Here is a 26,518-nt window from a genome sequence, read left to right on the forward strand (position 1 = left end):
TGTACGGCTCGGCATTGTGCTTGATGATGTACGGCTCGGCATTGTGCTTGGTGATGTACGGCTCGGCATTGTGCTTGGTGATGTACGGCTCGGCATTGTGATGGGTGATGTACGGCTCAGCATTGTGCTTGGTGATGTACGGCCCAGCATTGTGCTTGGTGATGTACGGCTCGGCATTGTGCTTGGTGATGTACGGCTCGGCATTGTGCTTGGTGATGGACGGCTCGGCATTGTGCTTGGTGATGGACGGCTCGGCATTGTGCTTGGTGATGTATGGTTCGGCATTGTGCTTGGTGATGTACGGCTCGGCATTATGCTTGGTGATGTACGGCTCGGCATTGTGCTTGGTGATGTATGGCTCGGCATTGTGCTTGGTGATGTATGGCTCGGCATTGTGCTTGGTGATGTACGGCTCGGCATTGTGCTTGGTGATGTATGGCTCGGCATTGTGCTTGGTGATGTACGGCTCGGCATTGTGCTTGGTGATGTACGGCTCGGCATTGTGCTTGGTGATGTACGGCTCTGCATTGTGCTTGGTGATGTACGGCTCGGCATTGTGCTTGGTGATGTACGGCTCGGCATTGTGCTTGGTGATGTACGGCTCGGCATTGTGCTTGGTGATGTACGGCTCGGCATTGTGCTTGGTGATGTACGGCTCGGCATTGTGCTTGGTGATGTACGGCTCGGCATTGTGCTTGGTGATGTACGGCTCGGCATTGTGATGGGTGATGTACGGCTCAGCATTGTGCTTGGTGATGTACGGCTCAGCATTGTGCTTGGTGATGTACGGCTCGGCATTGTGCTTGGTGATGTACGGCTCGGCATTGTGCTTGGTGATGTACGGCTCGGCATTTTGCTTGGTGATGTACGGCTCGGCATTGTGCTTGGTGATGTACGGCTCGGCATTGTGCTTGGTGATGTACGGCTCGGCATTGTGCTTGGTGATGTACGGCTCGGCATTGTGCTTGGTTATGTACGACTCGGCATTGTGCTTGGTGATGTACGACTCGGCATTGTGCTTGGTGATGTACGGCTCGACATTGTGCTTGGTGATGTACGGCTCGGCATTGTGCTTGATGTACGGCTCGGCATTGTGCTTGGTGATGTACGGCTCGGCATTGTGCTTGGTGATGTACGGCTCGGCATTGTGCTTGGTGATGTACGGCTCGGCATTGTGCTTGGTGATGTATGGCTCGGCATTGTGATGGGTGATGTACGGCTCAGCATTGTGCTTGGTGATGTACGGCTCGGCATTGTGCTTGGTGATGTACGGTTCAGCATTGTGCTTGGTGATGTACGGCTCGGCATTGTGCTTGGTGATGTACGGCTCGGCTTTGTGCTTGGTGATGTACGGCTCGGCATTGTGCTTGGTGATGTACGGCTCGGCATTGTGCTTGGTGATGTACGGCTCGGCATTGTGCTTGGTGATGTATGGCTCGGCATTGTGCTTGGTGATGTACGACTCGGCATTGTGCTTGGTGATGTACGACTCGGCATTGTGCTTGGTGATGTACGACTCGGCATTGTGCTTGGTGATGTACGGCTCGGCATTGTGCTTGGTGATGTACGGCTCGGCATTGTGCTTGGTGATGTACGGCTCGGCATTGTGCTTGGTGATGTACGGCTCGGCATTGTGCTTGGTGATGTACGGCTCGGCATTGTGCTTGGTGATTTACGGCTCGGCATTGTGCTTGGTGATGTACGGCGCGGCATTGTGCTTGGTGATGCACGGCTCGGCATTGTGCTTGGTGATGCACGGGTCGGCATTGTGCTTGGTGATGTACGGCTCGGCATTGTGCTTGGTGATGTACGGCTCGGCATTGTGCTTGGTGATGTACGGCGCGGCATTGTGCTTGGTGATGTACGGCTCGGCATTGTGCTTGGTGATGTACGGCTCGGCATTGTGCTTGGTGATGTACGGCTCGGCATTGTGCTTGGTGATGCACGGCTCGGCATTGTGCTTGGTGATGCACGGCTCGGCATTGTGCTTGGTGATGCACGGCTCGGCATTGTGCTTGGTGATGTACGGTTCGGCATTGTGCTTGGTGATGTACGGCGCGGCATTGTGCTTGGTGATGTACGGCTCGGCATTGTGCTTGGTGATGTACGGCTCGGCATTGTGCTTGGTGATGTACGGCTCGGCATTGTGCTTGGTGATGCACGGCTCGGCATTGTGCTTGGTGATGTACGGCTCGGCATTGTGCTTGGTGATGTACGGCTCGGCATTGTGCTTGGTGATGTACGGCTCGGCATTGTGCTTGGTGATGTACGGCTCGGCATTGTGCTTGGTGATGTACGGCTCGGCATTGTGCTTGGTGATGTACGGCTCGGCATTGTGCTTGGTGATGTACGGCTCGGCATTGTGCTTGGTGATGTACGGCTCGGCATTGTGCTTGGTGATGTACGGCTCGGCATTGTGCTTGGTGATGTACGGCTCGGCATTGTGCTTGGTGATGTACGGCTCGGCATTGTGCTTGGTGATGTACGGCTCGGCATTGTGCTTGGTGATGTACGGCGCGGCATTGTGCTTGGTGATGTACGGCTCAGCATTGTGCTTGGTGATGTATGGCTCGGCATTGTGCTTGGTGATGTACGGCGCGGCATTGTGCTTGGTGATGTACGGCTGTATACTGCTGCCCAGCCTCCCAAACTGACCATATTATAATTCACCACTACAGGGAGTGAAAACCCGGAATATTAGATCTCGTAACCAGTTTTATTAAATTTTTCTAGCAATAATTGAAGATTTTCTCTTTTTGTCAATTTAATAATAGCCGCCCCTTGTGGATGACCTGCTGCGTGCATTGTAAAAATACCTCCGTCCTGAACAGCCCACTTATTTTCCTACTGTAATTACTGGAGTCTAATTCTTCACTAACGAGCAGAAATGTCTAAATCTCAATTTACAAATTTAACCCTCGCTTGTCATTTGTGATTCAGGATAATTTAAAGGAAATGTCTAGTGTCCGTAATATGACTGACATTCTATATATCTGTAGAAAATCAATTATACTATATATATATATATATATATATATATATATATATTTTTTATATATATATATATATATATATATATATATATATATATATACACACACATTATACTTCACCCAAGTGAGTACACCAGTCACATTTTTATAAATATTTTATTATATCTTTTCATGAGACAGCTCTGACCCTGTGATACAATGTAAAGAATAACTCAACACACCCTTTCTTGGAGAAATACTTCATTTTTTAAACTATTTCAAGGGTGTCAATATATATGCATACAATGTTGGGTTTTCATTGGCTGTAAGCCATAATCATTAACAGTAACAGAAATAAACACTTAAAATAGATCCCTCTGTGTGTAATGACTATATAATATATAGTAATAGATCCCTCTGTGTGTAATGACTCTATATAATATATAGGAATAGATCCCTCTGTGTGTAATGACTATATAATATATAGGAATAGATCCCTCTGTGTGTAATGACTCTATATAATATATAGGAATAGATCCCTCTGTGTGTAATGACTCTATTTAATATATAGGAATAGATCCCTCTGTGTGTAATGACTCTATATAATATATAGGAATAGAATCCTCTGTGTGTAATGACTCTATATAATATATAGGAATAGATCCCTCTGTGTGTAATGACTGTATAATATATAGGAATAGATCCCTCTGTGTGTAATGACTCTATATAATATATAGGAATAGATCCCTCTGTGTGTAATGACTCTATTTAATATATAGGAATAGATCCCTCTGTGTGTAATGACTCTATATAATATATAGGAATAGAATCCTCTGTGTGTAATGACTCTATATAATATATAGGAATAGATCCCTCTGTGTGTAATGACTGTATAATATATAGGAATAGATCACTCTGTGTGTAATGACTCTATATAATATATAGGAATAGATCCCTCTGTGTGTAATGACTCTATATAATATATAGGAATAGATCCCTCAGTGTGTAATGACTCTATATGATATATAGGAATAGATCCCTCTGTGTGTAATGACTCTATATAATATATAGGAATAGATCCCTCTGTGTGTAATGACTCTATATAATATATAGGAATAGAATCCTCTGTGTGTAATGACTCTATATAATATATAGGAATAGATCCCTCTGTGTGCAATGACTATATAATATATAGGAATAGATTCCTCTGTGTGTAATGACTCTATATAATATATAGGAATAGATCCCTCTGTGTGTAATGACTCTATATAATATATAGGAATAGATCCCTCTGTGTGTAATGACTCTATATATTATATAGAGATAGATCCCTCTGTGTGTAATGAATCTATATAATATATAGGAATAGATCCCTCTGTGTGTAATGACTCTATATTATATATGCGTTTCCCTTTTTGTATTGAACTTCTGAATTAAATGAACTTTTTGATGATATTCTAATTTATTGAGATGCACTTGTGTGTGTGTGTGTGTGTATATATATATCAAAGAAAATGTATGTATCAAGTAATATCCTATATGAATCCTTATCTGTGTGTGGATGTTGTCACTATCCAGTCTTATCTATGCTCCCAGCTGATCTGTGGGACTGCAGGTGTCACTGAATACAGGTAACATATGCAGTAACTACCCTAGCGGCGCTCACAATTTTTTTTTACCCAGTGCGCCATCTACAGGTGCAGCCTAGTAAGACATGTTCTGTATTAACATGCAAATGGTGTAAACGCCTACATAGGAAATCTGTTTAATTTACAAGCCTGGAAGAGTTTGAGGTGTTCTATGGACATTATGTTGTCAGTGGATAATTACTTTGTATACGTAGCTCACTTTCCAGTTTCAATACAAACCAATGGAGATTATATGTGTGGTAGGATGTTAATGCTGCAACACTGGTTTATGTAGCAGTCTTCCTAAACCAGATAACGATTGATGCCAGATTAATTAATGTACCTTTGAATTTTCTAAACAAATTAGACTACTTATCCTGCACTGATCCTGAGCTACATCCTGTATTATACTCCAGAGCTGCACTCACTATTCTGCTGATGCAGTCACTGTGTACATACATTACATTACTGATCCTGTACTGATCCTGAGTTACATCCTGTATTATATATTCCAGAGCTGCCCTCACTATTCTGCTGGTGCAGTCACTGTGTACATTACATTACTTATCCTGCACTGATCCTGAGCTACATCCTGTATTATACTCCAGAGCTGCACTCACTATTCTGCTGGTGCATTCACTGTGTACATACATTACATTACTGATCCTGTACTGATCCTGAGTTACATCCTGTATTATACTCCAGAGCTGCACTCACTATTCTGCTGATGCAGTCACTGTGTACATACATTACATTACTGATCCTGTACTGATCCTGAGTTACATCCTGTATTATATATTCCAGAGCTGCACTCACTATTCTGCTGGTGCAGTCACTGTGTACATACATTACATTCCTTATCCTGCACTGATCCTGAGCTACATCCTGTATTATACTCCAGAGCTGCACTCACTATTCTGCTGGTGCACTCACTATGTACATACATTACATTACTGATCCTGTACTGATCCTGAGTTACATCCTGTATTATACTCCAGAGCTGCACTCACTATTCTGCTCCAGAGCAGCATTTACAATTTTGTAGACATCGATTCATGGCTAAATTCCTCAGTGTATATCCAGGTAAATCAATTCTTTCATAAGTCATAAAATGTGGTATAGAGTCTAATTACTGTAATGAATCGCCGTGAAGACCCCCAACACAACGTGACCACCCACTTTTAGGTGACGTCCTACAGGCCTGTGTGGCAGCCAGGCTGCAGAGACCTCCTCTCTTTTTTGGGTGTATGATATCTTTGGAGTGAGTGCAATCCTCGTGGCACGTTACGTGGTGGTGCCGGAGTGGAGTGGCTGCAGGGACACTTGGAGACGTCAGACTCACTAGATTAATTCAATGTGAAAACATTAATGGGTTAGTGCAGCGGGAATCCCCGGAGGAGATAGCGGACCTGCATTATTCATGGGTGATAAATATTCTATATGGGTCTCAGTCCATTTACAGCACATACACAGGTGGCACGCTGCATATGTCTATACTATAAGAGACAGTAATGGCTTCACGGGAACATGGCGTATATAATGTGCCGCACTGTGACGACTACCTTTACTTGTGTACTATTAACCCTTAGATGACATTTTTTGCTTTCACTCGCCAAGTATGATGTCAGTCCTTAAAGGAACACACCAAGGGTCAGAGCATGACAGTGTCCAGGGGGCGGAACATGACAGTGTCCAGGGGGTGGAGCATGACAGTGTCCAGGGGGTGGAGCATGACAGTGTCCAGGGGGTGGAGCATGACAGTGTCCAGGGGGGCGGAACATGACAGTGTCCAGGGGGGGAACATGGCAGTGTCCAGGGGGTGGAACATGGCAGTGTCCAGGGGGTGGAGCATGACAGTGTCCAGGGGGTGGAGCATGACATTGTCCAGGGGGTGGAACATGACACTGTCCAGGGGGTGGAGCATGACAGTGTCCAGGGGGTGGAACATGGCAGTGTCCAGGGGGTGGAGCATGACAGTGTCCAGGGGCGGAGCATGACAGTGTCCTTGGGGTGGAACATGACAGTGTCCAGTGGGTGGAGCATGACAGTGTCCAGTGGGTGGAGCATGACAGTGTCCAGTGGGTGGAGCATGACAGTGTCCAGTGGGTGCAGCATGACAGTGTCCAGGGGGTGGAACATGACAGTGTTCAGGGGGTGGAACATGGCAGTGTCCAGGGGGTGGGGCAGTGTCCAGGGGGTGGAGCATGACAGTATCCAGGGGGTGGAGCATGACAGTGTCCAGGGGGTGGAACATGACAGTGTCCAGGGGGCAGAACATGACAGTGTCCAGGGGGCGGAACATGACAGTGTCCAGGGGGCAGAACATGACAGTGTCCAGGGGGCGGAACATGACAGTGTCCAGGGGGTGAAGATATCACTGTGTCATGCTCCACCCCTTTGACCTTGCACTAAACATAACACAGTGTATTAGCATAGCTCAGAGTCTTTCTAAATCTCTTATTGTTCCTTTGTTTTGTAGGAGTCTACTGGACATGGATACATTCTCCAAATCTGATCCAGGTAAGCAACAGTGTAAAGCATGGGGGACAAACAAATCAGCAATGCAAGTCTCAATTAAGTGATGTCAGAGGCAGTGGCGTAACTAGAGTTCCATGGGGGCTGGTGCAAAACTTGGACCTGGTTCCCCCAATACCTTATGTGGGTCAGATATATGTATATGTGTGTGTGTATACATTTAGCATTCTAAATACTATAAAGACATAAGAGTTTTCCCACCATTATGTAGTAATGTCTCCCCCCACCCTGTTCTAATGTCACTATTCTAGGCTCCTTCATTGTAAATATGTCCCCCATCCTGGTGAATATGTCCCCCATCTTGGCATACTGTATATGTTCCCCATCTTGGCATATACTGTATATCCCGCAATCTAGTATACATGTTCCCCATTCTAGCCCACATCCTGGTGTATATATAACCCCATCCTGGTAAAAATGTCCCCGTCCTGGTATATGCTGTATGTCCCCATTCTGGGCCCCTCTTGGTATATACTGCCCCTCTCCTGGTATCTACTTTCCCCCTCATAGGGCCCTCCTGGTGTATACTGTCCCCCTACTGGGTCCCTCCTGGTATATACTGTCCCCCTCCTGGTATATACTGTCCCCTTCCTGGTATCTGCTGTCCCCCTCCTGGTATATATGTCCCCGTTCTGTAATGCAAACAACATTGTACTCACCGTCCCTGGCTCCCACATCGTGCAGTGTCCTCCTTGTGTAGCCAGTGCACAGTGGCCGGCAGCTTTCATTGGTATCAGTGTTACTGCAATGCATGATGTCATTGCCATGTGCCGTCCTTAGTCACTGGTTCACAGATGAAAGCTGCCGGCTTCTGTTTGGCCGGCAGCGTGTATCGCAGTGCAGGGACCCGACGGGTCTCTGTGCTACAATGCATTTCAACTGGATGTACAGCCTTGGACACACATCCAGCTGAAGCAGGGGCTGGGGCCCCCTGCACCCCTGGGTCCGGTCGCGGTTGTCGTCCCTGCGACCACGATCGTTCTGCTCCTGGTTAGAGGTGTGTCATGTGCTATGATCCAATCAGATTTCTTCAACTGCTCCCTATCCCCTCTCACAGTATACAATCTTCAACTTAAACTGAGAAACTGCAGCTGCATCCCCCTCCTTCCCTACCATTTAGTTTTTAGCTCACAAGTTTTACATCAGGTAGATTTTTTGGTGACTGAGGAGGCTTCTGAACATTTTTAATGAGTCTATAGACAGATCGTAAAATCTTCCTAAGACATAATTTGGTCCAGAAAAATTTGTACAGTGACCGAATCTTCGTGATTTCAGCTCTGCAGGCCACTATTTTTTATTTAAAATTATACAACTGAGCTGCAATTGAAGTGGAGACTTTCATTTTTAATTAAAGGGCTTGAACAAAAATATCCTGTGAAACGTTTAGGAATTGGAACCATTTTTCTACAAATCCTCCTCATTTCAGGGGCTCAAACGTAATTGGACAAAGTAACTTTACCATAAATAATATGTTAACTTTTAACCCATTGTAGAGAATCCTTTGCGGCAATGACGCCTGAAGTCTTATCTCCATGGACGTCTCCATCGCTGGTCTCCTCCTGTGTGAGGTTTTCTCTCCTTTACAGCAGTGTCTCCGGCCCGCAACACACATCCGTTGAAAACGTGCGTGTTTGGTCCGTTTCCGTACATACCGGAGATACGACCAAACGTGCACATATGTTGTTCTATGTTAAAAGACACACATGCGTGTTATTTGATCTTCCGTGTGTTCGTGTGCGTTCCACGTTTTTAGCTCCGTTTGGCACGGAAGCATGTTCGTTTTTGGGACGGAGCACGCACACACGGACATAATGTTAGCCTATGGGAGTCCAAATAAAACGTTCCTTGCACGGATGTGTGGTTATGTTGTCCGTGAGAAATGTACGAGTGTGATGCAAAATGTCATTACTACATGTCGGAAGACAGAGTAGCGGGATGAGAATGAACTCGGGTGAACTTCACCCGACTTCATTGTCATGCCGCGGCTCTGTCTGTGTGCCGCGTACTGATTAGCGGTCACGTGTGAAGGATTCACCGGTGACCGCTAATCCCCCGAGTGACTGAAGTGTCCCCCCCCCTCTCTCATACTCACCGATCCCCGATCACCGGCGCTGCACGGCGTTCACACTGCTCCAGCGGCTTTTTCTAATTTGAAAAAGCCGGCCGCTCATTAAACAATCTCGTATTCCCTGCTTTCCCCGCCTATGATTGGTTGCAGTGAGACACGCCCCCACGCTGAGTGACAGGTGTCTCACTGCACCCAATCACAGCAGCCGGTGGGCGTGTCACTATGGAGTATAGAAATAAATAAATAATTTAAAAAAACGGCGTGCGGTTCCCCCCAATTTTAATACCAGCCAGATAAAGCCATACGGCTGAAGGCTGGTATTCTCAGGATGGGGAGCCCCACGTTATGGGGAGCCCCCCAGCCTAACAATATCAGCCAGCAGACACCCAGAATTGCCGCATACATTAGATGCGACAGTTCTGGGACTGTACCCGGCTCTTCCCGATTTGCCCTGGTGCGTTGGCAAATCGGGGTAATAAGGAGTTAATGGCAGCCCATAGCTGCCACTAAATCCTAGATTAATCATGTCAGGCGTCTCCCCGAGATACCTTCCATGATTAATCTGTAAATTACAGTAAATAAACACACACACCCGAAAAATCCTTTATTAGAATTAAAAAACACTAACAAATTCCCTCATTACCAATTTATTAACCCAAACAAAGCCCTCCATGCCCGGCGTAATCCACGGACCTCCAGCGTCGCATCCAGCTCTGCTGCATGAAGGTGACAGGAGCAGCAGCAGATCCAGCGGTGGCCGTGGGTAACCTCACTAAAAGCTCAGCTGATCGTGCTACTCACCTCATTAGCTGCGTGGAGGTGACAGGAGCGGCGGTGTCTTCTGCAGCTCCGGTCACCTTCATGCAGCAGAGCTGGATGCGACGCTGGAGGTCCGTGGATTACGCCGGGCATGGAGGGCTTTGTTTGGGTTAATAAATTGGTAATGAGGGAATTTGTTAGTGTTTTTTTTTCTAATAAAGGATTTTTCGTGTGTGTGTGTTTATTTACTGTAATTTACAGATTAATCATGGAAAGTATCTCGTGGAGATGCCTGACATGATTAATCTAAGATTTAGTGGCAGCTATAGGCTGCCATTAACTCCTTATTACCCCGATTTGCCAACGCACCAGGGCAAATCGGGAAGAGCCGGGTACAGTCCCAGAACTGTTGCATCTAATGTATGCGGCAATTCTGGGCGTCTGCTGGCTGATATTGTTAGGCTGGGGGGCTCCCCATAACGTGGGGCTACCCATCCTGAGAATACCAGCCTTCAGCCTTATGGCTTTATCTGGCTGGTATTAAAATTGGGGGGAACCGCACGCCGTTTTTTTTAATTATTTATTTATTTATTTCTATACTCCATAGTGACACGCCCACCGGCTGCTGTGATTGGGTGCAGTGAGAGACCTGTCACTCAGCGTGGGGGCGTGTCTCACTGCAACCAATCATAGGTGCCGGTGGGCGGGGAAAGCAGGGAATACGAGATTGTTTAATGAGCGGCCGGCTTTTTCAAATTAGAAAAAGCCGCCGGAGCAGTGTGAACGCCGTGCAGCGCCGCGCCGGGGATCGGGGATCAGTGAGTATGAGAGAGGGGGGGACACTTCAGTAACTCGGGGGATTAGCAGTCACCGGTGAATCCTTCACAGGTGACCGCTAATCAGTACACGGCACACAGACAGAGCCGCGGTATGAGGATGAAGTCGGGTGAAGTTCACTCGAGTTCATTCTCAGCGCGCGACTCTGTCTGCTGTCAGCCGGCATGTATCAACGACATTTAACATCACACACGGACATTTCACACGGACAACACACACACACATGTCAGTTAAGTTTCACACGCACACACGGCCGTTCCACACGCACACGTGGTTACCATACGCCGGACACACAGCCACCACACATGCGTTATTTACGGACCAAAAAACGGATTACGGACATGAAAAATGGCCCGTATTACACGTGCGTGGATATCAAGGACGTGTGTTTTAGGCCTTCAGTTGTTTCTTGTTTGTGGCTCTTTAGGTTTTGTCTTCTATGTGAAATGCAGCTCGATGGGGTGAGATCTGGCGATTCTCGGCCATTGCAGAATATTACACTTTTTTGCTTACGCAGGATGTTTTGGGTCATTGTCCGTCTGTTCTGTGAAGCATCATCCAATCATTGCTGCATTTTTCTGAATCCGAGCAAAATCTCGCCCTGTGCACAGCAGAATTCATCCGGCTGCTTCTGTCTTCAGTCACATCATCAATAACCACTAGTGCACCAGGGCCATTGTTAGCCCCGCATGCCCGGCCATCACACCGTCTCCACCATGTGTTACAGAGGACGTGCTGTGCTCGGGATCAGGAGCCGCTCCAACCTCTTCCCATCGTTCTGGTGAAGGTTGATCTTAGTCTCATCCGTCTTCTGCTGTTTTTTTCAGAACTTTGCGGCTTCTTTAGATGATTTTTGGTTAAGTCTAACCTGGCCTATTTTTACGGCTGATTACTGGTTTGCACCTTGTGGTGATCCCTCTGTATTTGCTCTCATTAAGTCTTCTCTTTATGGTAGACTTAGATCCTGAAACACCGTCTTCCAGGAGATTGTTCTTCACTTGGGTGGATGTTGTGAAGGTTTCCTTCACCATGCAAAGTATCCTGCGTTCACCCACCACTGTTGTCTTCCAGGGACATCCAGGCCTTTTTGCGTTCCCATCTCACCAGTGTGCACTTTTTTTTTACATAATGTATCAAACTGTTGATTTGGCTGCTCCTAACATTTCTGCTATTTCTCTGATGGACTTTTTTTTTTATTTTTTTGCCTAATGATGGTTGGTTACTCTTCCATTCAGAGCTCCTTTGACCACATGTTGTGGGTTCACAGCAACAGCTTCCAAATACAAATGCCAAACCTGTAATCAGCTCCAGACCTTTTACTGCTTAACTGATAATTGGAATAGATCATGCAGCCCATTAAATAGCTTTTGAGCTAATTGTCCAACTACCTTTTGTCCCTTGAAGAAGAAGCAGCTACATATTAAAGAGGTGTAATTCCTAAACTCTTAATCCAATTGGGATGTGAGCAACCTCACATTAAAGCTGACAGTCTGCGCTTTAAGCCCATATTGATTATATAACTGTATTTTGAACAGTACTTGTCACTCTCCAAATATTTCTGGACCTAACTGTATATATTTGTAGGAGATGTTCAGATCCTCATAGGGTATTTGTAGCGCCTGCCTGGAACCATAGACTCAACCTGGCTGTCACGGACCGGCTACAGGAGAGCCGCTCACAAAGCAGGACCCCAAGAACCCCAAACCCTTTAACCCCTATACAGGGATTTGTAATTACTGCAGGGCCCCTGTGGAAGCCTGCAGTCCAGATGAGAGTAGTAGTCCGCCAGGGTCAAACCAGGAGCAGCAGAACATGGACAAAATCAGCAGACAAGGACGTAGTCAGGAAACCAGGCAGAGGTCAAATCCGGATCTGGCAGTGAGGTACAAAAATACCAGGCAGGAGGGTAGTCAGAGAAAAGGCAGAGGTCAAAACACAGGGATCACTAATCGGAACAGAGCAGAAACCAGGAAGCAGGAATACAAAACTATCTCTGGCAGGGACCAGCAGACAGGAGGGGAATTAGAAGGGTGTGGTGTCTTCCCATTGGCTTTAGCTGAATGGTGGTAACATCAGCTGGAAGACACACACCACCTACAGTCAGCCAGTGGTACTGCAGGTCCCAGGGAAACCCAGCTTAGTGGATGAGCGAAGCCTGGGTCGTGACAGGGGTCTAAAGATGGATAATTCTTCTGTATATATGGGGTGGCACGGTGGCTCAGTGGTTAGCACTGCAGTCTTGTGGTGGCTCAGTGGTTAGCACTGCAATCTTGTGGTGGCTCAGAGGTTAGCACTGCAGCCTTGCAGCACTGGGGTTCTGGGTTCAAATCCCAAGGACACCATCTGCAAGGAGTGTATGTTCTCCCCGTGTTTGCGTGGGTTTCCTCCGGGGTCTCCGGTTTCCTCCCACACTCCAAAAACATACTGATAGAGACCTTAGATTGTGAGCCCCAATGGGGACAGTGTTGCCATTGTATGTAAAGCGCTGTGGAATTAATAGCGCTATATAAATGAATAAATATTATTATTATTATTATTATATTCTCTAATTCCTGTACTATATAAACTGACCATCTCTTCTTACTTTCTAGTGGTCGTATTGTATGTACAAAGTGTTGGGAACAAAGAATGGACCGAGGTGAGTTATTACTTGTTGTTATTATTATTTTTTTTTGTGATTCCAGAAACAGCGCCACTGTTGTGACTGGTCGTGCCTGGTATTGCAGCATTAAATAATATGGTATATGAGTCACATTAGAATTATGAATCCAAAATAAGGATTGTTTGTAAACATGGAGGCACATAAGTCTGCACACAGGCTGTATACCAAAAAAAGTAGAATATTTTTCATTTTAAAAATATTCCAAAGTTCCATTAGCTTGTTAAAACACAGTCCCCGATGTACGCTCGGTGTGGACTGCGTGTTTCCTGCTGATACAAATTATCCTGTTCTTCAAAGAGCAAATCTGCACGTCGTTGAGCAATGTAATTATATGGCATCAGCCCAACCTTGGGTGAATTTCTAATATAGAAGGTGCCAGGTCATTTCACAAGCAATTACCAATTAACCCGATAGTGAAAAAAAAAAATGCATTTAGAAGTTTCCTGCCAAGATGATGAGGCCGTTCCTGCACGTTCCTGTTCTCTATAAGATGAGCAACATGGATCTGTTACTTCATATTCCCATCAGTTAGAAATGGGAAAATGAACACGTTCGTTTATCAATCACATGTCCAATAATTCTCCTATTATAGAATCATACTTACTCCATTGTTGTAAATATGGCGGAGATCATCTAATGTGGAAAATGTTGTAAAGAAAAAGCTGCCATATAATACTTGCCCTATGTACAGTAATATCACTACTATAATACTGCTTCTATGTACAAGAATATAACTACTATAATATTGCTCGCTATGTACAAGAATATAACTACTATAATACTGCCCCCTATGTACAAGAATATAACTACTATAATACTGCCCCCTATGTACAAGAATATAACTACTATAATACTGCTCGCTATGTACAAGAATATAACTACTATAATACTGCCCCCTATGTACAAGAATATAACTACTATAATACTGCCCCCTATGTACAAGAATATAACTACTATAATACTGCTCCTATGAACAAGAATATAACTACTATAATACTGCCCCCTATGTACAAGAATATAACTACTATAATACTGCTCGCTATGTACAAGAATATAACTACTATAATACTGCTCCTATGTACAAGAATATAACTACTATAATACTGTTCCCTATGTACAAGAATATAACTACTATAATACTGCCCCCTATGTACAAGAATATTACTACTATAATACTGCCCCCTATATACAAGAATATAACTACTATAATACTGTTCCCTATGTACAAGAATATAACTACTATAACACTGCCCCTAACTACAAGAATATAACTACTATAATACTGCTCCTATATACAAGAATATAACTACTATAATACTGTTCCCTATGTACAAGAATATAACTACTATAATACTGCAAGCATTATACAAGAATATAACTACTATAATACTGCCCCTATGTGCAAGAATATAACTACTATAATACTGCCCCTATGTGCAAGAATATAACTACTATAATACTGCCCCTATGTGCAAGAATATAACTACTATAATACTACCCCTATGTGCAAGAATATAACTACTATAATACTGCCCCTATGTGCAAGAATATAACTACTATAATACTGCCTCCTATGTACAAGAATATACCTACTATAATACTGCCCCTATGTGCAAGAATATAACTACTATAATACTGCCTCCTATGTACAAGAATATACCTACTATAATACTGCCCTCATGTACAAGAATATAACTACTATAATACTGCCTCCTATGTACAAGAATATACCTACTATAATACTGCCCTCATGTACAAGAATATAACTACTATAATACTGCCCCTATGTGCAAGAATATAACTACTATAATACTGCCCCTATGTGCAAGAATATAACTACAATAATACTGCCCCTATGTGCAAGAATATAACTACTATAATACTGCCCCTATGTGCAAGAATATAACTACTATAATACTACACCTATGTGCAAGAATATAACTACTATAATACTGCCTCCTATGTACAAGAATATAACTACTATAATACTGCCTCCTATGTACAAGAATATAACTACTATAATACTGCCCCTATGTACAAGAATATAACTACTATAATACTGCCCCTATGTACAAGAATATAACTACTATAATACTGCCTCCTATGTACAAGAATATACCTACTATAATACTGCCCTCATGTACAAGAATATAACTACTATAATACTGTTCCCTATGTACAAGAATATAACTACTATAATACTGCCCCTATGTGCAAGAATATAACTACTATAATACTGCCCCTATGTGCAAGAATATAACTACTATAATACTGCCCCTATGTGCAAGAATATAACTACTATAATACTACCCCTATGTGCAAGAATATAACTACTATAATACTGCCCCTATGTGCAAGAATATAACTACTATAATACTGCCTCCTATGTACAAGAATATACCTACTATAATACTGCCCTCATGTACAAGAATATAACTACTATAATACTGCACCCTATGTACAAGAATATAATTACTATAATACTGCCCCCTATGTACAAGAATATAACTACTATAATACTACCCCTATGTACAAGAATATACCTACTATAATACTGCCCCTATGTGCAAGAATATAACTACTATAATACTGCCTCCTATGTACAAGAATATACCTACTATAATACTGCCCTCATGTACAAGAATATAACTACTATAATACTGTCTCCTATGTACAAGAATATACCTACTATAATACTGCCCCCTATATACAAGAATATAACTACTATAATACTGTTCCCTATGTACAAGAATATAACTACTATAACACTGCCCCTAACTACAAGAATATAACTACTATAATACTGCTCCTATATACAAGAATATAACTACTATAATACTGTTCCCTATGTACAAGAATATAACTACTATAATACTGCAAGCATTATACAAGAATATAACTACTATAATACTGCCCCTATGTGCAAGAATATAACTACTATAATACTGCCCCTATGTGCAAGAATATAACTACTATAATACTGCCCCTATGTGCAAGAATATAACTACTATAATACTACCCCTATGTGCAAGAATATAACTACTATAATACTGCCCCTATGTGCAAGAATATAACTACTATAATACTGCCTCCTATGTACAAGAATATACCTACTATAATACTGCCCCTATGTGCAAGAATATAACTACTATAATACTGCCTCCTATGTACAAGAATATACCTACTATAATACTGCCCTCATGTACAAGAATATAACTACTATAATACTGCCTCCTATGTACAAGAATATACCTACTATAATACTGCCCTCATGTACAAGAATATAACTACTATAATACTGCCCCTATGTGCAAGAATATAACTACTATAATACTGCCCCTATGTGCAAGAATATAACTACAATAATACTGCCCCTATGTGCAAGAATATAACTACTATAATACTGCCCCTATATGCAAGAATATAACTACTATAATACTGCCCCTATGTGCAAGAATATAACTACTATAATACTACACCTATGTGCAAGAATATAACTACTATAATACTGCCCCTATGTACAAGAATATAACTACTATAATACTGCCCCTATGTACAAGAATATAACTACTATAATACTGCCTCCTATGTACAAGAATATAACTACTATAATACTGCCCCTATGTACAAGAATATAACTACTATAATACTGCCCCTATGTACAAGAATATAACTACTATAATACTGCTCCTATGTACAAGAATATAACTACTATAATACTGCTCCTATGTACAAGACTATAACTACTATAATACTGCTCCCTATGTACAAGAATATAACTACTATAATACTGCCCCTATGTACAAGAATATAACTACTATAATACTGCTCCTATGTACAAGAATATAACTACTATAATACTGCCCCAATGTGCAAGAATATAACTACTATAATACTGCCCCAATGTGCAAGAATATAACTACAATAATACTGCCCCTATGTGCAAGAATATAACTACTATAATACTACACCTATGTGCAAGAATATAACTACTATAATACTGCCCCTATGTACAAGAATATAACTGCTATAATACTGCCCCCTATGTACAAGAATATAACTACTATAATACTGCCCCTATGTACAAGAATATAATTACTATAATACTGCCCCTATGTACACGAATATAACTGCTATAATACTGCCCCTATGTACAAGAATATAATTACTATAATACTGCCCCTATGTACAAGAATATAACTACTAGAATACTGCCCCTATGTACAAGAATATAACTGCTATAATACTTCCCCCTATGTACAAGAATATAACTACTATAATACTGCCCCTATGTACAAGAATATAATTACTATAATACTGCCCCCTATGTACAAGAATATAACTACTATAATACTGCCCCCTATGTACAAGAATATAACTACTATAATACTGCCCCTATGTACAAGAATATAATTACTATAATACTGCCCCCTATGTACAAGAATATAACAACTATAATACTGCCCCTATGTACAAGAATATAACTACTATAATACTGCACCCTATGTACAAGAATATAATTACTATAATACTGCCCCCTATGTACAAGAATATAACAACTATAATACTGCCCCTATGTACAAGAATATAACTACTATAATACTGCACCCTATGTACAAGAATATAGCTACTATCATACTGTCCTCTATGTACAAGAATATAACTACTATAATACTGCCCCTATGTACAAGAATATAACTACTATAATACTGCCCCCTATGTACAAGAATATAACTACTATAATACTGCCCCTATGTACAAGAATATAACTACTATAATACTGCCCCTATGTACAAGAATATAACTACTATAATACTGCCCCCTATGTACAAGAATATAACTGCTATAATACTGCCCCTATTTACAGGAATATAACTGTTATAATACTGCCCCTATTTACAGGAATATAACTGTTGTAATACTGTTCTTTTAGCATTTGCTCTTCTTGCAGCTTGAGTAGTTCTATCAGGTATTTCCTCCTGTGTCCATTAATTTCTTAGAGCTCAGTTGAGCTTTTCTCTGTGATGTGTAATGCTGGGTTGCGCTCGGAGTCGCTGTTTGCAGAAAGAATCTGGGGCAAGAGTATTACACCGGATTTCTTAAAAATAAATCCTTCCTGGTTTTCTGAGACACAGATATGGCTCTATTCTCTGATTCTATTCATAGTTGAGTGATCTAGGAAAACAATAAATATATTCTTTGCCTATGGGAACGGTGGGGGGTGTAACTATTGGGGGTGCAGAGATCGCAGTCTCAGCGTTCCCTCTGACACATAATAAGAGAACAGTATTAAAAAAGGCGCATGGTAAATGGGGGCCGTGGTGCGAAGATTGCGTCGGGGCTCAGGGGCTTCTGTTCTAGATGTGTAACATCTCCGTAGATAGAAGTTTCGTCTAACATACCCTGTAATAATATGTCTGTATCTGGAGCATCAGAGCGCTCGCTATAAATTACCCCAGTTAATTCCTTTCTTATTTCCCTGAAGGAGGAGGAAATATCACATTACCTGTATTATAAGCTGTAAGGATCAGAGCGTAATATTATTGAGCATTTGTGTTTCCGCCTACGCTGCATAATCTTAATGATATATTCTTTTGATTGCATTGTATTTCACTAATTGTGTCTACTTGCCCATTATACAACATACCTCCAAATTAAAAAGTTTTAGAAAGATGGAATCCGTCTGCAAATTGTTTGATAGCCCTAACCCCACCCAGTCCTTTACATGTGCCCACAAAATAGTGTACGTAATGAAGACCCTTAGTTTTCCCATGTAACAGAGATACACCTCACTGTATTGTCAAATAAACATCGCCATCTGCTGGTAGAATACAGCAGGAAGGAACTGAAGAGTGGAGAGTGTGTTTCTTCAAGTGACATCGGGTCAGGTGACAGCTGTGGCGCAGATACAAACTATAAAAGGCAAGGGCCACAAAGGAGGGGAGGATTCGGTGCCAAGACTTGAAGAGGAGCAGATGTGTAACACAGCAGAGCAGTTTTGTGGCCACCACCACTATAGAAGTACCTTGAAGTAATCCAATCTTAAGGACTGAACACCTAATATCGACTTCAGGAGGAACTCAAAGACCGAATGCCAAATAACGACTTCATGAAGAACCCAAAGACCGAATTATGAGTTCAGGAGGAACCCGAACACTGAATATTGACTTCAGGAGGAACCCAAAGGCAAAATATCGACTTCAGGAGGAACTCAAAGACCAAACACCAAATCTCAACTACAGGAGGAACCCAAACACTGAATATTGACTTAAGGAAGAGCCCGATGACCGAATATCAACATAAGGAGGAACCTGAACAGAGTATGAACTTCAAGAGGAACCTGAAGACCAATTACTGACTTCAGGAGGAACACAAAGACCAAACACCAAATATCGACTTCAGGAAGAACACGAACATCGAAGATCGAGAATCGACATCGGGAGGAACCCAAAGAATGAACACCAAATATCGACTTCAGGAGGAACTTGAACACCTAATTATCGACTTCAGGACAAACCCGAAACCCAAACACCGAACATCGACTTCAGGAGGAATCCAAATATTGACTTCAGGAAGAACCTGAACACCTAATATCGCCTTTAGGAGGAACTCAAAGACTGAGCACTTAATATCGACTTAAGGAGGAACCAGAAGACTTAACACTGATTATCAACTTCAGGAGGAACACAAATATTGACTTCAGAAAGAACCCGAACACCAAACACCAAATATCAACTTCAGGAGAAACCTGAACACCTAATATCACCTTCAGGAGGAACCTGAAGACTGAATACTGAATATCGACTTCAGGAGGAACCCAAACACCGAAGACCGAGTATTGACTTCAGGAGGAATCCGAATATTGACTTTGGGGATTAAGGGGCACTTTGCACACTACGACATCGCAAGCCGATGCTGCGATGCGGAGCGTGATAGTACCCGCCCCCGTCGCAGCAGCGATATATTGTGATTGCTGGCGTAGAAAACATTATCACTATGGCAGCTTCACATGCACTCACCTGCCCTGCGACGTCGCTCTGGCCGGTGAACCGCCTCCTTCCTAAGGGGGTGGGTCGTGCAGCGTCATAGCGACATCTCACGGCAGGCGGCCAATAGAAGCGGAGGGGCGGAGATGAGCGGGATGTAAACATCCCGCCCAGCTCTTTCCTTCTGCATAGCCGGTGGACGCAGGTAGGAGATGTTCCTCGCTCCTGCGGCTTCATACACAGCGATGTGTGCTGCCGCAGGAATGAGGAACAACATCATAACATCGGTCTTCATGGAAATGACAAACGCTACAACAATGATACGATTACGACACTTTTGCGCTCGTTAATCATATCAAAAATGCTTTGCACACTACGATGTGGAGAGCGACGCCGGATGTGCGTCACTTTCGATTTGACCCCACCGACATCGCACCTGTGATGTCGTACTGTGCAAAGTGCCCCTAACTCAAAGGCCAAACACCGAATATCGACTTCAGGAGGAACCCAAAGAACAAACACCTAATATCGACTTCAGGAGGAACCCAAAGAACAAACACCGAATATCGACTTCAGGAGGAACCCAAAGCCCGAACATTGACGTCTGAGTGTGCCGGGCCATTGCTTCCTGTCTAGATGTATGATACCAAACGAGAGAACTTGCTTACTAAGATTGGACCCCAGGGAACATTAGTAGGTTCGGTCAGGAGTCACCATCTTCCCTCTCCCTAAACACAGGTGTGACGCCCCTGGACTATCAGGTCGTCACAGGGTATTGCACAATCGACCCTCCCGTGCAGTATCCAAGTCCCTGTTGGTTATGGGTCCCTAACCAAATGGTGTTGCCTACATCAGCTAATCAAATCCTAGATACACCCTGCACCACAGCCATCATACACACCAGTGGACGGCTTGAGTGGAATAGGGTCGCCCACCTGGGGGGTCAGATAGGGAAGGTGAGGAGTGTAGTCAGTTAGTTAGTGAGGTAGTTAGTGAGTGGTGGTTGGAGAGTGGCCCTCGAGCTGTGAGGAGCTCTGAGGAGGCCGGGAGCGGGGACTCCCACAAGAAGACTGTCTAGGTGGCAGACGGCGGTCTGGGCCTAGAGGAGTTGAACCCCCAGTCGCAGGGGATCGTGGCAAGGGGCATGAATCTGTCGAGCAGGACAGCCGGCGGCCTTGCACCATCACCGGGCTGGGACCAAGGCACGACTGGGTACATGGACCCTAGGTCAGGGAGTAGCTGCATGCAACCCGATAATTTACCCGTCGAGAATGGAGCCTTCAAGATGTGTTCCCAACTGCTCCAAAATCGGGGCACTAGCGCAACGAGGGGGTTAGGCCTTTCCACCCAAAACGGTCCAGAAAATCCTGAGCGTGAACCCTGAGAGCAAGCTCCCACACTTAGCCATAGTGAGGAGCGAGGCTCGGCAGGTTTCACACTACCGGGACCACCAGAGAAGTAAACTTAGTGCCAGGAGGCAGGTCATGGATCATCAGGCACCACCATTGGGGACGGGACCCGAACTAGCTCCCCTCAGCGGCAGCGGTATCCAGAGACTTGGTTTACTTGGTTGTCGGTGTCTGTTTAGTGGCCTGAGTGAGTACAAGAGTGAACCCTGCATCCCATGGCCTTATTTCCCACGCACCGAGTCCCGGGGCATTCCCCCCTACCCGTGGAGGGTTCTAACACCTTGCTGCCCTGTTCCATCATCCCTGGGTACTCCCAACTGCAGCGGTGGTACTCCTAATTACCACACACCATGGGTGGCGTCACGAATTTTATAATCCCTTGTAAATACCCCCTTCATTTGAGTGGCTGCACGACCCCCGGGTACGGAGACCCTCGAGCCACTAAAAACCCGGATCTGAGCAGCTCGGCTGCTGCCACGGGGGCAGCACACATCCAAGTAACTAGCGCTAGAACTTCCATGTACCCAGCGTGACAACATCTTCGTGCACGTTAATTTTTGGTGTGCACAAAGATGTGATATATTGAAAACCTAATTTTTGGCCTGACCGTTTACCCAAGTCACCAATGGCCTCCCAAGACAATTCTAATTATCCCGAACTTACCGGATTTTGTGGATAAGAGCTTCATTCCATTCATTGCTCTGGTTCCGTATGGAAACATCTAAAGACCGAGCCCATTTGGCTGTTGAAAAGTTAATTGTTCCTAACAGCACTTTGATGTTGATGGGCCGGGGGACTATTGGCCACTACCAGACCTTAGTGATGAGGGTGACTGACATCTCCCTGCTGTTTGGTGATTACATCTGGCCGGCCACCTCGGTGCAGCCTCGGGGAGCGTTATCGGAACAGAATAACCCAGCACATAATATCTGCTAATGAACTTGAGCTAGAGACGTACAAACCAAAAGAAAACTAAATGAGATCGGAATCTACTGGGAAATCTCGTCTTGGTCACGGCCGCCAGAAAACCTAATTGATGCATTTCATCTAGCTTGTTTCTGTCTGGCCTGATTTGATTAATTAGCCCCCCCCCTCCTTTCCCTCTCCTACTCTTCCTGTTTAAATACATGTATAAAATATACCGTAAGGGTTGAAATTCAATATATTAACGAGGAAACATCCACAGGCGTACGGGAGTAATGAAATGATGCTTAGTCAGCAAAAGGATGCCAAGAAATTGAACTTTAATAACTTAAAAAGAGTGAATCGTTAGAAAATATCGCACTTCTTATAGTGGCCAGATGAGCAGCTCACTTGTCAGCTTTGCTGTATAGACTGAGACAAGATGAACAGAGTCATCTCAGAGATTTAATGACAGGTGAATAGCAACATTACATGGTAGTGTATACATATAAATAGAGCTCTGTATGCAGGAAATTGCCATATATTGCACTTCTCACAATGGCCAGTAGAGCGACTCACTTGTCAGCTTTGCTGTATAGACTGAGACAAGATGTGCAGAGTCATCTCATCATTACAGAGGGATTTAATGACAGCTGAATAGCCACACTACATGGTAGCATATACAAATAGAGCTCTGTATGCAGGAAATTGCCATATATATTGTACTTCTCACAGTGGCCAGTAGAGCGTCTCACTTGTCAGCTTTTCTGTATAGACTGAGGCATGATGAGCAGAGTCAACTCATCATTACAGAGGTATTTAATGACGGCTGAATAGCAACATTACATGGTAGCGTATACAAATAGAGCTCTGTATGCAGGGAATTGCCATATATTGCACTTCTCATAGTGACCATTAGAGTGGCTTACTTGTCAGCTTTGCTGTATAGATTGAGACATGATGAGCAGAGTCATCTCATCATTACAGAGGGATTTAATGACGGCTGAATAGCAACATTACATGGTAGTGTATACAAATAGAGCTCTGTATGCAGGGAATTGCCATATATTGCACTCACAGTGGCCAGTAGAGCGACTCACTTGTCAGCTTTGCTGTATATATGAAGTGAAAGCTGCACACCAAATTGAGAGTAATATGAACAAGCATAACTGCTTGATGATACATAAATAATGAAAAATACAACTAGCCATATGAAAAATGGAAAAAAAAATTTTGGTGATATTGCATAACTGCTGAGGATTATTTTGAAAAAAAAAGAGATATTTAGCTAATGTATTGATCAATTCATTACTGCCCAATAACCACTTCACGGTAATCTCTTATTTATGGGGTCCCTAACAAAATGTTACCTCTATATGCGGTTAAAACCTGCTTGTGTGCATTGGTACCTAACCAAATGTTACCTCTATGTGCGGCTGAAACCTGCTTGTGTATGGGAAGCAAGGGACCTGGCTATATAGGAAGTTGAATAATCATGGCTAAAGGGCGGGACTGGGTTCTCAGACAGAAAAAAAACTGCATAACAATCAAAATGACTGCTGGAACTCCATTGTAAATGTGAACAGGGTGCTAGCCAAAAAATACATAAGAAATTGCTATATATTGCACTTCTCATAGTCGCCATTAGAGTGTTAAGCCCGCTACACACGCTTCAATATATCTCACAATCCGTCGTTGGGGTCAAGTTGTAAGTGACGCACATCCGGCATCGTTTGTGAGGTATCTGCGTGTGACATCTACTTGCGATCAGGATTGAACGCAAAACCGTTGATCGCAAACACATCGTATCATTCTCTAGAATTGAGCGTTTTGTTGCACGAACCTAGTCAATTGTAACGTGTGACATCCCTCATACGATTTTGGTGTCTGATGCTATGTGCGCAGGTGTGCGCTCTGCACCGCAGCTTAAAGGTCTGCTTCAGAGCGCAGCTGAAAAGCTGCGTTCTGAAGCGCCTCACAATGTCTGTCATTCACTAATCTCTGTCAGTCGGTCACTATCTCTGTCCCTCACTCTCTGTCCATGTCAGTCTATCCCCCTCTCTCATATACTCACCGATCCCCGATCCCTGGCGCTGCACGGCATTCACACTGCTCCGGCGGCTTTTACTGTTTTGAAAAAGCCGGCCGCCCATTAAACAATCTCGTATTCCCTGCTTTCCACGCCCACCGGCGCCTGTGATTGGTTACAGTGAGACACACCCCCACGCTGAGTGACAGGTGTCACACTGCACCCAATCACAGCAGCCGGTGGGCGTGTCTATACTGTGTAGTGAAATAAATAATTAAATAATTAAAAAAAACGGCGTGTGGTTCCCCCCAATTTTAAACCAGCCAGATAAAGCCATACGGCTGAAGGCTGGTATTCTCAGGATGGGGAGCTCCACGTTATGGGGAGCCCCCCAGCCTAACAATATCAGCCAACAGCCGCACAGAATTGCCGCATACATTATATGCGACAGTTCTGGGACTGTACCCGGCTCTTCCCGATTTGCCCTGGTGCGTTGGCAAATCGGGGTAATAAGGAGTTATTGGCAGCCCATAGCTGCCAATAAGTCCTAGATTAATCATGTCAGGCGTCTATGAGACACCTTCCATGATTAATCTGTAAATTACAGTAAATAAACACACACACGCCCGAAAAAATCCTTTATTAGAAATAAAAAACACAAACATATACCCTGGTTCACCACTTTAATCAGCCCCAAAAAGCCCTCCATGTCCGGCGTAATCCAGGATGCTCCAGCGTCGCTTCCAGCGCTGCTGCATGGAGGTGACCGGTGCTGCAGCAGACACAGCCGCTCCGGTCACCTCCACGCAGGTAATGAAGACAGACGCGCGATCAGCTGCTGTCACTGAGGTTACCCGCTGTCACTGGATCCAGCGGTGGCCGCGGGTAACCTCAGTGACAGCTCAGCTGATCGCGCTACTCACCGCCGCTCCTATCACCTCCACGCAGCAACTGAGGTGAGTAGCGCGATCAGCTGAGCTGTCACTGAGGTTACCCGCGGCCACCGCTGGATCCAGTGACAGCGGGTAACCTCAGTGACAGCAGCTGATCGCGCGGCTGTCTTCATTACCTGCGTGGAGGTGACCGGAGCGGCGGTGTATTCTGCAGCTCCGGTCACCTCCATGCAGCAGCGCTGGAAGCGACGCTGGAGCATCCTGGATTACGCCGGACAAGGAGGGCTTTTTGGGGCTGATTAAAGTGGTTAACCAGGGTATATGTTTGTGTTTTTATTTCTAATAAAGGATTTTTTCGGGCGTGTGTGTGTTTATTTACTGTAATTTACAGATTAATCATGGAGGGTGTCTCATAGACGCCTGACATGATTAATCTAGGATTTAGTGGCAGCTATGGGCTGCCAATAACTCCTTATTACCCCGATTTGCCAACGCACCAGGGCAAATCGGGAAGAGCCGGGTACAGTCCCAGAACTGTCGCATATAATGTATGCGGCAATTCTGGGCGGCTGTTGGCTGATATTGTTAGGCTGGGGGGCTCCCCATAACGTGGAGCTCCCCATCCTGAGAATACCAGCCTTCAGCCGTATGGCTTTATCTGGCTGGTTTTAAAATTGGGGGGAACCGCACGCCGTTTTTTTTAATTATTTAATTATTTATTTCACTACACAGTATAGACCCGCCCACCGGCTGCTGTGATTGGGTGCAGTGTGACACCTGTCACTCAGAGTGGGGGCGTGTCTCACTGTAACCAATCATAGGCGCCGGTGGGCGGGG

At 44.1% G+C, this 26,518-nt stretch overlaps 1 protein-coding gene across 1 annotated transcript in view; it reads left to right on the plus strand.

Annotated features, from left to right (window-relative positions):
* Window positions 1-26,518, plus strand: part of CPNE9 (copine family member 9) — a 353,312-nt gene that overhangs the window by 73,598 nt on the left and 253,196 nt on the right. Inside the window, exons 3-4 of the mRNA XM_075321438.1 lie at window positions 7,080-7,120; window positions 13,391-13,437. Of these exons, the coding sequence (XP_075177553.1) occupies window positions 7,080-7,120; window positions 13,391-13,437 (88 nt within the window). The remainder of the gene's footprint in view (window positions 1-7,079; window positions 7,121-13,390; window positions 13,438-26,518) is intronic.

Source organism: Anomaloglossus baeobatrachus, chromosome 8, assembly GCF_048569485.1.
Source record: "Anomaloglossus baeobatrachus isolate aAnoBae1 chromosome 8, aAnoBae1.hap1, whole genome shotgun sequence".
Taxonomy (NCBI): Eukaryota; Metazoa; Chordata; class Amphibia; order Anura; family Aromobatidae; genus Anomaloglossus; species Anomaloglossus baeobatrachus.